Genomic DNA, 15,549 nt, shown 5'->3' on the forward strand with positions numbered 1-15,549 from the left:
ATGCCCCTCCCGCTACAGATGCGCGGCAGGGCAGGGGGCGGGGCTAGGGGCGGGGCCGATCGATCTTCTCCGGCTCCGACGTCCTCGGCCTGCCGGGTTAGCCCCGGTCGGCTAGGGTGTGCGGCCGCGGGAACAGCGCTTGCGGATGATGTGGGGCAGCGGTCGCCTGGCGGGTGCTGGGGTTGACGGGGCGGCCGTGACCGTGGCCTTCACCAACGCTCGCGACTGCTTCCTCCATTTGCCGCGGCGCCTCGTGGCCCAGCTGCATCTGCTGCAGGTAACGCGCCTGCCCCGGACGGGCTTCTCGGCCCCGAGTCGGGGCACCTGGTGGGCAGTCTGCGGTCGGCCGGGACCCAGGTCTATTAGGGGCGCAGCGGCTGCTCAGGCCTCTCCCGGCGGCGGGACGCGGGCTGCTTTCCCCGGGCCGCCGACCGGTTCAGAGGCCAGACTGTGGGCCTGTCTGGGCGGTCTTTGCAACCACACCACGTCTAGTGCAGCCCCGGGCCTTTGAGTTAACTTGCCGCATTCCAGGTCTTTTACTCGGTGAAACTGGGCTTTCAGACATCCTGATATTCTGCCACTGCGTTCAACTATTTCTCACTCCGCGTTGGAAAAGCTTTTGAGAAGTCGGGTTTGTTTGTCTGTTTGGGTTTTGTTTTGTTTCATTTTTAAAGAGTTTTTCCTACCAATGATTTCCAGGTGCCTGCGCGGCTGTGGCCTGGGCCTCCAGAAGGAGGGGCAGACTTGGTTTGTGGAGCCCCTGTAGGTTAACAGAGACTGAGCCCTTTGTCCCACCAGCGGGATAGGTTAATAAGATGAAGGTTCTTCCAGCGTCTCCGTTGCTCGGACCACCTCTGTGGTGTGCTGGGAATGTGCAGTGGAATTATGCATGCTTGGACGTATGTAGTTAGGATTACTTGAACCTCTGCTTTCAGTTGCTGTCTGAACATTGTGATTGTGGTAGTTCATAGCTCTAACCACATCCCTACTTTCATTATTTTAAAATAGAGGCACCTGGTCTACGAGTTTGAGTGTGCTTCTGGGGGCAAAAGGGTAGAATATTCGAAATCTTTGAAAATCCTGGATGCCTAATACCCCACTACTGGCTAATCCTTGCAGGAAATATTTAAGAGTTTGCAATAATTTCAAATGTCCCACCTTTCCATTTTAGTAACTACTTTTCTAGATTATATTTGCCCCGTCTTTCAAAGCATGTTAATTTCAACAGATCCTGCCATTATTTCTTTTACCATAAAGCAGGTAGTCTCTTGGCCCTGATGAGCTCCCTTCATGGCAGGAGATGAGTTAGTTATGTCACCAAATCCCAGGTAGATCCTGCCTGCCCTGTGCTCAGTCAGCTTTGATGGAAATTGTCCACAGTGCCTTCAAATCTCCACCTAATGAGTTTGTAGGAAACACTCCCCACCTAATGAGTTTATAGGATTGCTTCCTTACAGTAGCTGTAAAATGTGGATGCTGTGTTACATTCATCACTATTTAGGAATTTAGTGGTCTTGATCTATTTTAAAAATTTTTGGCCTTCAATAAGTATTCATAAGAATTAATTCATAGATATATTTTTGAAACTTAAATCCCTTTAGCCTTGGAACAAAATGTTGTTTCTGTCCAGCCTATATCAGCAGAATAGGCCAACTTTTCTCCCCAATTAGAAAAGTAATACATGTTTTATAGGAAATTTGGGAAGCATGGAAAATTATAAACAAGAAAATAAAGTTACCCATAATCCCCAAACCTAAAGATAACTAATGTTAACAGTTTGAATCAAATCTTCTAGTTTTGTTTCTAATCTCTATTTTTAACAGAAATGGAGTCCTACACACACCCTTATATGTAGTTTTGTATCCTGATATTTTCCCTTAGTGTTATTATAAGTGTTTTATTTTGTTAAAAAGTAATTGTCATTTTTAGTGGCTAATTAGTATTCTGTCATAAGTTTGCCGTTATTTAATTGTTCACTGCGATGGAACGTTTATATTGTATTCAATTTTTAGACATTAAAAGTGATACTGTAATTATATTTTAATAAAAGTTAAAAATAACATATCTTTGTTGTATAATATAAAATAAAACATTGTTTTATTTTCTGGTTATTTAGGATAGGCTCCCAGAATTATTGAGTTAGAGGGCATAGATAATTGTTAAAGTAGAAAGTCATGAGTTGGGAGTTAATAGATTGAATTACTTTACTTCAGCTGAAGCATTGAATACGTAATACAGATAATACTGTAATGGGTAAAGAGTCAGAATGATGATTTTCTGGCCTGTGTCAGATTTACCTTTTTTTCTTTCAGTTTTGAGATATAATTGGCATACAGCCCTGTGTAAGTTTAAGGTGTACAGCATAATGATTTGACTTGCATGCATCATGAAATGATGACCGTAGTTGGTTTAGTGATATCCATCATCTCATATAGATTAAAAATTATAGAAGTAGAAAAAAACGTTTTCCTTGTGATGAGAACTCAGTGTTTACTCTCAACAAGTTTCATATATATTAATGCAGCAGTGTTAATTGTATTTATCATGTTGCAAAAGGCTTTAAAAATACGGATGTTCTGGTTCTTCCTCAGTCCTACTGAATCAGAATCTTGGGGAGTGGGCTTCAGGCATCTGTAGTTTTAGAAATGACTTAAGGCTACTTGGATGCACAAAAAGTTGAGACCCGCTGTTCTAGAATCATAGAATGTTGATGGTGAAAGAGACCTTAGGTATCTAGGTCATTTCTGTACTTTCATGCATGAGCAAACTGGCCAGTCCATTTCCCTGCAGTTAATTTGCCCTCGTCTGTAACTCACCTGCATCATCCACCCTCGCCTCCTCGCTGTTTCTTCCATAACCCAGCTCCTTCCCACTTCTGTACTCTTACTCAAGCTATTCTTCTGCCCTAAAGCATTTTTCCTCATTCCATGCTTTTAAAAACAGCATAATTCTACCTCCTCCATGTAGTTTCAGATTCTCTGTTGCCCACATTTGTCTCCTTTTCAAAACTTCACTGCAGTGTTTATGTGACACAGCTCACTTGTTATATTCTGTTCTGTGTTTTAAGTATTGTCTTCTTTTGTTTATCCAAGTCCTGTTTCAGGACTGGGTACCCAGAGGATGCTTTAACTCAGGATTTCTTAACCTTGGCACTACTGACATTTTAGGCTGGGAAATTTCCTGTTGTGGGGGACTGTCCTGGGTATTGTAGGATATTTAGCAGTATCTTTGGCCTCTACCCACTAGATGCCAGCAACACCCCTCCTCCCGGTTGTGACCAAAAATATCTGGAGACATTGCCAAATGTCTCCTGGGGGAGAAAATCACCCTCAGTTGAGAATCACTACTGTAGCTTAGTTACTTTGTCTGCGTTACTGAAACAGGGGAGAGGATTCATATCCACACTGAGAGCAACCAAATGAACCTAAATCACCCTCCAGAAATAGCCATTTTGTCATTTCCTTTGTGTTACCCAGGCCTCGGACCTGGCGGATCCTAAGGCACTGCAACCTATGGTTTCACCCAGCAATTTCCTTCAAGTGATATGGATACCATGGGTTTGGGCAAAAGCACGTCAGTCATTTGTTGATTAGATTGAACTCCTGGAAAAGGGGCTCCCTTCTCTCTAGGCTGTCCTTTTCTTCTCTCTGCCTGAAGACCCAGGGGCTCTGTGGTCCAAGTGAATGATTTTTGACCTAAAAATGACCTCAGAACATTAGTCTGCAAAGTTTACTGAATCCAGCTGAACATATATTATGACTTTATGGGGCTGATTACTACCTTTTGACCAAATGAATAATTGAAGTATTTTTCATATTTAATGAAGTTGATTTTTCCCTTTTCCAGGGAGTTGGTGGGTTCTCCTTTTTGATATTTCAGGGCATATTTCATATTTCCTTATTTAACATCTGTGGTTTTAAAAGTTTCTTCATATGAAATAGGGGAATTGATCTGCATTATATGTCAATGACTGATGAAGAAAGTTTTTGGGGGATTGGTCACCTTGACTCTTATAATCTCAGCTCACATAGTTACAGCTGACCTAGTAACTTTGGACTTTGACTCCAAATCTGAGTTTCTCTCTACTGTATCACATTGTTCTCAGTGGAAAGATTTTGTCAGCCAGAGTGGTTGAACTGTCCTGTAAAGAATTGTAAGAAGGACTTCCCTGGTGGCGCAGTGGTTAAGAATCCGCCTGGCGATGCAGGGACACAGGTTCGAGCCCTGGTCCGGGAAGATCCCACATGCCACGGAGCAACTAAGCCCATGCACCACTACTACTGAGCCTGCACTGTAGAGCCCATGAGCCACAACTACTGAAGCCTGTGTGCCACAGCTACTGAAGCCCGTGCGCCTAGGGCCTGTGCTCCGCAACAAGAGAAGCCACTGCAATGAGAAGCCCGCGCACCACAACGAAGAGTAGCCCCCGCTCACCGCAACTAGAGAAAGCCCTCGCGCAGCAACGAAGACCCAATGCAGCCAAAAATAAATAAATTAAAAAGTATATAAATTTATTTTAAAAAAAAGGATTAGCCAGAAATAGACTAACATGGTTGATATTCACATGGGAATATCAGTAATTCCTTTTTTCCCTTCCAGGTTTATATGTTTCCCAAGGTTTCTTTAATAGGTTTGTAATTTTTAAATCATAGAAAACATTTTTTAATCCTTAAGCACAGACATACATATTTTATATAATTGCTCTTAAGAAGAATAAATTTTATATTTTGCTTTCTTTTACTTATGTTTCCATAGTTCAAGACTTTTAAAAATTATTATTTAAGAAGCTGCGTAATATAAAACTTCTGGAATGTACATAAGAAGCTATTAACAGTAATTACCTCTGGGAACAGGGACCAGCCCTCACATTTTATGCTTTTATACTTTTTGTGCTTTTACCATGTATTACTTTTCTAATAAATAAATACTATTACATTTTTATTGATTACATGTTTCAACTTATTGACTTATACTTTACTAAAATGGTAAATTTACAGCTTATTTAGTAATTTCCATATTGCTAGACATATAAGACAGTCCTAAGTTTTCACATAGAAAATACTGAAGAGATATGTTCTGGTGTAGTTTTTTTCTTCTTTGAATCATTAATTCTAAATAAGTAAGTAAGGTCAAAGGCTATTAAGTTCATTGGCTACCTGTTGCCATTGTAAATTCTGGAATGGTTGAATCAATTTATAATGCCATCATAAGAATATAAGAGTATTGGTTTCACCCATAGCATCACCATCATTGGGCACTGGAAAAGATTATAGCTTTTAAAATGCTATGACAAATGTGGATATAACAGAGTGCTATCAACTATTTATAGAACTCTTTTTGTATGTGTGGATTGCAATAATAGTTTATCTTTTATGTGAATCCAGAGAAGCATGTAAAAACTTTCAAAACTTTTCTCCCCCATTTCTTATTTTTTGAATAAATAGAATCAAGCTATAGAAGTAGCCTGGGGTCACGAGCCTGCATTCTTGAGCTGGGTGGAAGGCAGACATTTTAGTGATCAAGGTGAAAATGTGGCTGAAATTAGCAGACAAGTTGGTCAGAAACTTGGACTTTCAAATGGGGAACAGGTAAGCACAAAATGTGATGACAATGACTTTCTTCTGATGTCACGTAATACAGCAATAGAAATAAAAGTTCAGATATATTTTTTAAGGCGGTTAAGACGACACCTAACTTGTGTGCTGCTATAACCAATCCAGGATGTTCAAGTTGACTATAACTGTTGTTAAGTCACTATCTACCATATACTCTATTAAGTCATTATCTAGTAGTCTCCCATGGTCCCTAGTTGATTTTGTATTCTACTATTTTACTCACTTTCCAGGTTCCCCAATTTTGTTTTTGTGCAATTATTTTTGCTATATGAGTTAGTGAGTTTTACTTAATATTATTGAACTTCATTTTATTTGTTTCTGACAGATTTTCTAACCTTCCAGGGTCATACTTGATTTTTAAAGACCTGTCCTACAAAGAGGGTTGTTATTTTTCCAGTTTCGTCTTGCCTGTGAATTTCATGTGCTTAGATTGTAAACTCTAAAGCTTAAGGACTCATGTTTCTCTTCATTTTATCATATTCACCAGTTTATGGTTTTAACTATTTTAAACTGCAGAAGTAATATATATTCAGTACAAATGTTTTACAGTTGAAAGTAGAAAATGTTTTTCCCTTTCTCTAACCCCAGCCTCAGAATGATTGTGTACTGTGGGATCTCATTAGACCTTTAGGATTTAAAGAATGAGATCATACATATTTTCTGCAATTTTTTCCCCCACAAACTATATCAGAGATCCTTTCCACATATTACAGACAATATACATTGAACATGTCTGTATATGTATGAAGTGAAATAAATATTAAAAATTGAATTGCCAAGTCTAGGGCACTGCACATTTAAAAATTTGATAGATGGGGCTAAATTGCTTTCTATTACCAGTTTCTCACAAGAATACTGAAGAATATCACATCTTTTTAACTTGTTTTGAACACAGACTAATTTTTTTCATGCATGTTTCTGATAATGAGAACAGGCCACTGATGAGAAATCCATAGGCCTAGCACTAGTCTTTTGCTTACCTTAAATTTTTGCTAGAATCTTAAAACTTTAGCAGCATAGTGACCTTAGAAATCACTAACTTTGGTGCCTTGCTCTGCAAACCTAGGGAGATGGACTATTTTGCCCAGGATTGCATAGCAAGCCTATAGATCTGCTCTCTTTGAGTATATGGAACTTCCCTATGGGAAGCATCAACTTCCTATTCCTGATCTTGATGTCTTTATCAGCACCTTGAACAGTCCTGCTTGTTTTTAATTCCCATTTGCTTCAAAGTGAACTTCTATCCGATTTTCTGCACATTCTCTGTATTGTAACACCACCACTAAGGCACTGTCTCCCAAACAATCACTGATAGGAACAGAAAGTGGACTGGCTTGGCCAGGATGACAGCTTCTTGTTTTGTGCTTCCTCAGAGTCACCCCTTTCAAGTAGGGTATATGGGAAGTACTGAGGGAAATAACTGAGGAACAGGTGAGGCACTTGGGGAAAGTCTGCTCCAATCCACAAAAGGCAGAGAAGGAGCATTTAATACTCGGTGCCTTTGGATTTTACTCCTCTAATCCCCAGAAATGCCCATAGAAGAGGAAAGAAATAAGAGGGTGAATTCCAAATTCTTTTTTTTTTTTTTTTAATTTAGGGAAGGCTCTTTTATTTATTTATTTACTTTTATATTTATTTTTGGCTGTGTTGGGTCTTCGTTTCTGTGCGAGGGCTTCCTCTAGTTGCGGCAAGCGGGGGCCATTCTTCATCGCGGTGCGCGGGCCTCTTCACTATCGCGGCCTCTCTTGTTGCGGAGCACGGGCTCCAGACGCGCAGGCTCAGTAGTTGTGGCTCACGGGCCCAGTTGCTCCGCGGCATGTGGGATCTTCCCAGACCAGGGCTCGAACCCGTGTCCCCTGCATTAGCAGGCAGATTCTCAACCACTGCGCCACCAGGGAAGCCCCCAAATTCTTGAGAGACACTAGGATTTCCTGTGTATCTATAGACTAGAATGAGGGGATATTTGTTTTACTGTACTTTTAGCTGTGCATGATTATGCTTCAAAATAATTGGTTCTGATCTCTATTTCAGTGTGTTTTTTACTTTTCCAGAAGCAGCATGGCTTGAAGTTAGTTATAAAACTAAATTGCAGAACTGCTAGAAATAATAGTATTTATATACAAGATCAAGCCATGACTTCATGACATCATTGTTTTTTCTTGCATTTTTAAACTTATATGTCTTTTCTTTAAATGGCTATCTTTATTTTATATTATTTTTTAAAACTTATATTGTGCTAGAATGTATTTTCCTTTATTTTATAATTAGTTGTGAAATAATTTTTTCTAAAATGCTGAGTATATCAGGCCTTAGGGCCTACCTAAGGACTACACACACACACACACACACACACACACACACACACACACACACAATTAATTACATAGCTAAAGAGAGAACTTATTTTCTAGGGATATAAAAAAGGCTTTTAATAGTAGTTTTGTACTTTAATTTTTTCCAGGTGTTTCTCAAGCCTTGTTCCCATGTGGTGTCTTGTCAACAAGTTGAGGTGGAACCCCTCTCAGCAGATGATTGGGAGATACTGGTAAAGAAAACAAAATGAGAACTATCCCAGTTTAAGGTTAAACTATTTCAAAATATCAGTGTCTTTTTTTTTTTTTAATTAAAGTATAGTTGATTTACAGTCTTGTGCTAGTTTCTGCTGTACAGCAAAGCAATGCAGTTATACACATATATACATTCTTTTTTTGTGTTCTTTTCCATTACGGTTGATCCCAGCAGATTGGATATAGTCCCCTGTGCTATACAGTACAACCTTGTTGTTTATCCATTCTAAGTTTAATAGTTTGCATCTACCAACCCCAAACTCCCAGTCCATCCCTCTCCCTCCCCCTTCCCCCTTGGCAACCACAAGTCTGTTCTCTATGTCTGTGAGTCTGTTTCTATTTTGTAGATAGGTTCATTTGCACCATGTTTTAGATTCCACATATAAGTGATATCATATGGTATTTGTCTTTCTCTTTCTGACTTACTTCACTTAGTATGATAATCTCTCGTTGCATCCATGTTGCTGCATGTGGCATTATTTTGTTCTTTTTTATGGCTGAGTAGTATTCCATTGTGTATATGTACCACATCTTCTTTATCAGTTCATCTGTCGATGGACATTTAGGTTGTTCCCATGTCCTGACTATAGTGAATAGTGCTGCTGTGAACATTGGGGTGCATGTATCTTTTTGAATTATAGTTTTGTCTGGGTATATGCCCAGGAGTGGGATGGCTGGATCACATGGTTCTATTTTTAGTTTTCTGAGGAATCTCCAGACTGTTTTCCATAGTGAGTGCACCAACTTACATTCCCACCAACAGTGTAGTGGGTTCCCTTTTCTCCACATCCTCTCCAGCATTTGTTATTTGTAGACTTTTTCATGACGGCCATTCTGACCAGTTAGAGGTGGTATACCTAATTGTAGTTTTTTTTTTTGTTTTTTTTTTTTATAGTTCCTTCAATGCCACCTGTTAGCTGTGTGGGCTTTTTATATTTTTTTTATTTTTATTTTTTTTAATTTTATTTATTTATTTATTTATTTATGGCTGTGTTGGGTCTTCGTTTCTGTGTGAGGGCTTTCTCTACTTGCGGCAAGTGGGGGCCACTCTTCATCGCGGTGCGCAGGCCTGTCACTATCGCGGCCTCTCTTGTTGCGGATGGAGCACAAGCTCCAGACGCGCAGGCTCAGCAATTGTGGCTCACGGGCCTAGTCGCTCCGTGGCATGTGGGATCTTCCCAGACCAGGGCTCGAACCCGTGTCCCCTGCATTGGCAGGCAGATTCTCAACCACTGCGCCACCAGGGAAGCCCCCTAATTGTAGTTTTGATTTGCATTTCTCTAATAATTAGTGATGTTGAGCATCTTTTCATGTGCCTACTGGCCATCTGTATGTCTTTGGAGAAATGTCTATTTAGGTCTTCTGCCTATTTTTCGGAGGGGTTTTTTATGTTTTTGTTGTTGCGTTGTATGAGCTGTTTGTATATTTTGGAGATTAAGCCCTTGTCTGTTGCATCATTTGCAAATATTTTTTCCCATTCTGTAGGTTGTCTTTTCATTTTCTTTATGGTTTCTTTTGCTGTACAAAAGCATGTAAGTTTGATTAGGTCCCATTTGTTTATTTTTGTTTTTATTTCTATTGTCTTGGGAGACTGACCTAAGAAAACATTGATACAATTTAGTCAGATAATGTTTTGCCTATGCTCTCTTCTAGGAGTTTTATGGTGTCATGTTTAAGTCTTTAAGCAATTTTGAGTTTATTTTTGTGCATGGTGTGAGGGTGTGTTCTAACTTCATTGATTTACATGCAGCTGTCCAACTTTCCCAGCACCACTGACTAAAGAGACTGTCTTTTTCCCATTTTATATTCTTTCCTCCTTTGTCAAAGATTAATTGACCATAGGTGTGTGGGTTTATTTCTGGGCTCTCTGTTCTGTTCCATTGATCTGTATGTCTGTTTTTATACCAATACCACGCTTTTGATTACTGTAGTTTTGTAGTATTGTCTGAAGTCTGGGACAGTTATGCCTCCTGCTTTTTTTCTTTTTTACCCCCTCAGGATTGCGTTGGCAATTCTGGGTCTTTCATGGTTCCATATAAATTTTTGGATTATTTGTTCTAGTTCTGTGAAAAATGTCATGGGTAATTTGATAGGGATTGCATAAAGTCTGTTGCCTTATTGATTTTCTGACTGGAAGATCTGTCCATTGATGTGAGGGGGTGTTAAAGTCTCTTACTATTATTGTATTCTCATCAATTTCTCCCTTTATGTCTGTTAGAATTTATTTTATGTATTTGGTGCTCCTATACTGGGTGCATATATGCTGACAAGTGTAAAAATCCTCTTCTTGTTTTGATCCTTTTGTCATTATATTGTTTCCTTCTTTATCTTTCCTTATAGCCTTTGCTTTAACGTCTGTTTTGTCTGATATGAGTATTGTGACCCCCACTTTCTTTTCATTTCCTTTTGCACGAAATATCTTTTTCCATCCCCTTCACTTTCAATCTCTGTGTGTCCTTTGCCCTAAGGTGGGTCTTTTGTAGGCAGCATATTGTAGGCTCTTGTTTTTTAATCCAGTCTGCGACTCTGTGCCTTTTGATTGGAGCATTTCGTCCACTGACATTTAAGGTAATTAGTGATACATATGTTATTTATTGCCATATTAAACCTTGTTTTTCAGTTGATTCTTTGCTTCTTCTTCCTTTTTATTTTTCCTTTTGTGGTTTGATGATTTCCTTTTATTTTATGTCTGTGTCCTTTTCTTTTTGTTTTTGTGAATCTATTGTATGTTTTTGATTTGTGGTTGCCCTGTTTTTCAAGTATGTTAACCCCTTCCTATATCTGCTTGCTTAAGACTGATAGTCATATAGGCTCAAACACATTCTAAAAAAAAAAAAATCTGTATTTTTGTTGATGTCCTTTTTTACATCTTCATGTTTATCCTTTTGCTGTCCCTTGTATTTATCATCACTTTCACAGACAGGGTTTGTTTATTTTTTTTCTCTTTTTGATCTATATACTGGCTAATTTAAGTGGTTTATTTTCCAATCATGATTTCTTCCTTCCTATATCTTCTTCTTTTCTATTTAGAAAAGATCTTTTAATATTTCTTTTAGGATAGGTTTAGTATTGCTGTATTAGTTTAGTTTTTGCTTGTCTGAAAGATTCTTTATTTTTCTTTCTCTTCTAAATGATAATCTTGCTGGGTAGGATATTCTAGATGGCAGATTTTTCCCTTTCAAGACTTTGAATATATTTTGCCACTCCTTTCTGGCCTGCAGTGTTTTTGTAGAGAAATCAGCTAATAGCCTTATGGAGGTTTCCTTGTAATTAACTCTTTGTTTTTCTCTTGCTGCCTTTAGAATCCTTTCTTCATCTTTAACTTTTGCCATTTTATTATAATATGTCTTGGTGTAGGTCTGTTTGGGTCCGTCTTGTTTCTGTGCTTCCTGTATTGGGGTATCTGTTTCCTTCTTTAGGTTTCAGAAGTTTTCAGCCATAATTTCTTCAAATACATTTTCAGTCCCCTTTTCTCTTTCTTCTTCTGGAATCTCTATTATGCGTAGATTGAGATGCTTTATATTATAAGTCTCTAATATTGCTTTCATTTTTTTTCATTAGGCTGTCTGTCTGTCTGCTGTTTTAATTGGGTAATTTCCATTATTCTGTCTTCCAGATCACTTATTCTTTCTTCTGCATTATTCATTCTGCCATTCATTGCCTTTAGCTCAGCTTTTGTCTCGGCAAATGAATTTTCTAATTTGTCTTGGCTCCTCCTTAGTTTCTATTTCCTTTTTACAGTAATCTGCATTTCTGTCTCTAGCCTTTCTAAATTCCTTCAGTATTTTCATTATTTCCTTTTGAAGTCGGTGTCTGTTAGACTGAAGAGGTCTGTTTCCTTGTTTATTCCTTCAAGGGAATTCTCTTGGTCTTTCAACTGGGAGCGTTTCCTCTGCTTCTTCATTTTGCTTATATTTCTCTTACTCTGTGAGTTTAGGAGAAACAGTTATCTACTCTAGTCTTGGAGAACTATTTATATGCAGAAGCATCCCTGCATAGCTTGTGTGGTTAAATATTTTTTTGGCGTGAGGGCTGTTTTTGGTTTAGGTGCTTGCCATCTCTTTCCTCAGCGTGCTCTGGCCATTATCCCCTTGATAGGGGGTGTGCAGGTGCGTGGCCCACGCACGCTCCCAGGAGGGGAGGGATGGTGGTTGGTGCCCAGTCGTGGGACACTTGGTGGCGGCAGCGGTCTGCACCTGCCTCTGCAGACCAAGATGGCAGTGGCGGCTTGTACCCGCCCCCCGAGCTCACGTAGGCTGTACCCTGCTGCCTGAGAGTGCGCATATGGAGAAAGAAGCTCCAGTGGTAGTCCTGCCCCTCTCCTTGCACGCCCCCCAACAGTGGCGCCTTACCTCTCTGGCGGGCCCAGGCTTATTCCTGTACTCCCTCGGTTGTGGTGCACCACACCCTAGCCCCCCTCAGGCTGTCTCCATGCAGCCAACCCCAGTCCTCTGCCTAGGTCTGACCTCCAAAGCCCAGGCCTCAGCACCCAGCCCCCATCTGCCCCAGCGGACAAGCATCTCAGGCTGGGGAGTGCTGGGCAGCACACTGACCGTCTGTGCGGGAATCTCTCCGCTTTGCCTTCTGCAAACTGGTTGCTGCGCTCTCCTCCGCGGCTCTGAAGCTCCCCCTCTGTCCCAGCTGATCTCCCCACCAGTGAGGGGACTTCCCAGGGTGTGGAAACCTTTCCCAGTTCCCTCCCGGGAGTGCAGGTCCTGTCACAATTCCTTTCTATCTTTTTTTTTTTCTTTATTCTTTTGTCCTACACAGTTAAATGGAGATTTTCTTGCCCTTTTGGAAATCTGCGGTGTTCTGCCAGCGTTCACTAGATATTCTGTGAGAACCGTTCCACATGTTAGATGTATTTTTGATGTATTTGTGGGAGAAGGTGAGCTCCCTGTCCTACTCCTTCGCCATCTTGATCTGATCCTCTAACATATCAGTGTCTTTAGATTTCTCTTCTGTGACTGGCATTATATGTTCTGAGTTGGTTTGATTTATAAGAATGAGTTGAGATTTCCTTACTAGGCCTGGAATAGACAAAATGTAAAGTGAATTGATCTTTTTGTTTATTGGTTCTAGGAGCTGCATGCTGCTTCCCTTGAACAGCATCTTCTAGATCAAATTCGAATAGTTTTTCCAAAAGCCATTTTTCCTGTTTGGGTTGATCAGCAAACTTACATATTTATCCGGATTGGTAGGTGCCATTGTAATATTTTCCATCATACTCTTCACAGTAGCATTGAATCCAAAGCAGAGGTAAATGCACACTAATGACCTTTATTTTCTACACAGTTGCACTAATACCAGCTGCTCCTTATGGAAGGCTGGAAACTGATAGCAGACTCCTTATTCAGCCAAAGACCCACGAAGCCAAAGAGAATACGTTTTCAAAAGCAGATAATGCACATGGAAAATTTCATAATTATGGAGGAGACCAAAAAGGATTGACAAGAGACCTTCGAACCAAACAACTTCAGTCAAATACTGTAGGAGTCGCTGGGTCTAAAGAAACAGATTCAGAGGATACAGCTGACTCGTCCTTAATACCAAGCTTGTGGACTGTGATGGGAAGCATTTTTTCTTTTGGGTCTGAGAAGAAACAAGACACCTCCTGGGGGGTAACTGAAATCAATGCATTCAAAACTATGCAGTCAAAAGTTGTTCCTCTGAACAATATTTTCAGAGTATGCAAATCTCAGCCTCCCAGCATATGTAATGCATCAGCAACTTCTCTGTTTCACAAACATTATGCCATTCATGTATTTCCATGGGACCAGGAATATTTTGATGTGGAGCCCAGCTTTACTGTGACCTATGGAAAACTAGTTAAACTACTTTCTCCAAAGCAACAGCAAAGTAAAACGAAGCAAAATGTCCTGTCACCTGAAAAAGAGAAGCAGATGTCAGAACCACTAGATCCAAAACAGAGTAGCCCAGACCATAGTCAAGAAGGTGGCAATGCCTGTGTGCTAAAGGTAGTCTGGAATGGACTTGAGGAATTGGAGAATGCCATTAAATACACCAAAAACTTAGAAGCTCTTCATCTTGGGAAAGTTTGGGTTAGTATAAATCTTTTTTTTTTTAGTTGATTTACAGTGTTGTGTTAATTTCTGGTGTACAACAAATGGGTTAGTATAAATCTTATAATTAGGGAGAAAATAATTTTATGTTGCTTGAACTTCCCCAAATTATGAACTAAAGTAATATTTTATATACAAATTGAAAACCAGTATAATAAATAGTATCTAAAGTTCCTGCGGGGACATATTTCTGGTTGCAAAAGTCCTTGTTTGGGTAGGGTTTGTGTATTTCCTGGCTAAGTAAACTTGGACAGGCATAAGCTAAGATTGGTACAGGCCCAGAGAGGTCAAAATTATTTGCCTGGGGTTATTAGCTAGTAAGTAGAACTAGGATTCAAACCCAGGCAGGCTGACTCTTGAGTTCATGCTTTGAATGGAGTGCCCTACAAAGCCTCACATCTTTAATGCCTGCAGAAGATCTGTTTCCAAGTTCTTGAAAATAAAGGGAGGACTTGTTATGTATTGGGGGAAATGCCCAGTGTAGGGGGAGACCCACTACGTGAGATGACCTGCATTCAAATGTACCCAGAAGGTCCTTACCCTGCTGGTATTGGCTCTTTAACTTCTGTGTGATGGAGAGCAAAGTAGAGCAACTTGCGTTTCACCTTCTCATCTTGGCCTCAAATATATTTTTTTTAAAGATTTTTTTTTTGATGCAGACCATTTTTAAAGTCTTTATTGAATTTGTTACAATATTGCTTCTGTTTTATGTTTTGGTTTTTTGGCCACAAGGCATGTGGGATCCTAGCTCCCCGACCAGGGATCGAACCCACACCCCCTGCATTGGAAGGTGAAGTTTTAACCACTGGACTGCCAGGGAAGTCCCTGGCCTCAAATATTAACACGAATTTTATATGAAATGAGTCACCGACCCCCTTTATTTGAACCTAATTTTGAATGATTGTGAAATGAAACTTCAGGGTGAGAAGGGAGGAAATTGTTTAGACAGGGAAGAACAATGGGAAGGAAAGGAGGTCTCCTTTGTAGATTTCTTTCACAGTTTTACCTATGACCTTTATGCAGGCGACTTACAAAATTTTGATCTCTCAGCCTACATCATTTTCTAAAGCTCCAACGATGCCTCATATTTTCTGTTAGCTTTAATCTCTTACTTAAGAAGATCCCACTGCATCTTCAAAATCAAATTGTCTAACACTGAACTTACTATGACTTATCTCTTTCTATTAATGGTTCTGCCATTAGGCAGGAAATACCATTATTTCCTTGATATTACATGGTGAGGACGGGGTGGAAAAGGGATAATGGTCAAGTCCTGGAGACCAG

At 39.9% G+C, this 15,549-nt stretch overlaps 1 protein-coding gene across 6 annotated transcripts in view; it reads left to right on the forward strand.

The window, feature by feature from the left end:
- Positions 1-9: 9 nt before the first annotated feature.
- PEX1 (peroxisomal biogenesis factor 1) overlaps positions 10-15,549 on the forward strand; it is a 78,789-nt gene continuing 63,249 nt past the window's right edge. For 4 of the 6 annotated variants that reach the window (XM_082471678.1, XM_082471677.1, XM_082471679.1 and 1 more), the window contains exons 1-5: positions 10-277; positions 5,445-5,588; positions 8,077-8,160; positions 13,265-13,379; positions 13,478-14,244. In XM_082471678.1, coding sequence (XP_082327804.1) covers positions 146-277; positions 5,445-5,588; positions 8,077-8,160; positions 13,265-13,379; positions 13,478-14,244 — 1,242 coding nt within the window. In that variant the 5' untranslated portion in view covers positions 10-145. The remainder of the gene's footprint in view (positions 278-5,444; positions 5,589-8,076; positions 8,161-13,264; positions 13,380-13,477; positions 14,245-15,549) is intronic. The other 2 variants (XM_082471676.1, XM_082471681.1) reach the window with 2 other exon arrangements.

This window comes from Balaenoptera physalus (genome assembly GCF_965194825.1).
Source record: "Balaenoptera physalus genome assembly, chromosome: 8".
Classification (NCBI taxonomy): domain Eukaryota; kingdom Metazoa; phylum Chordata; class Mammalia; order Artiodactyla; family Balaenopteridae; genus Balaenoptera; species Balaenoptera physalus.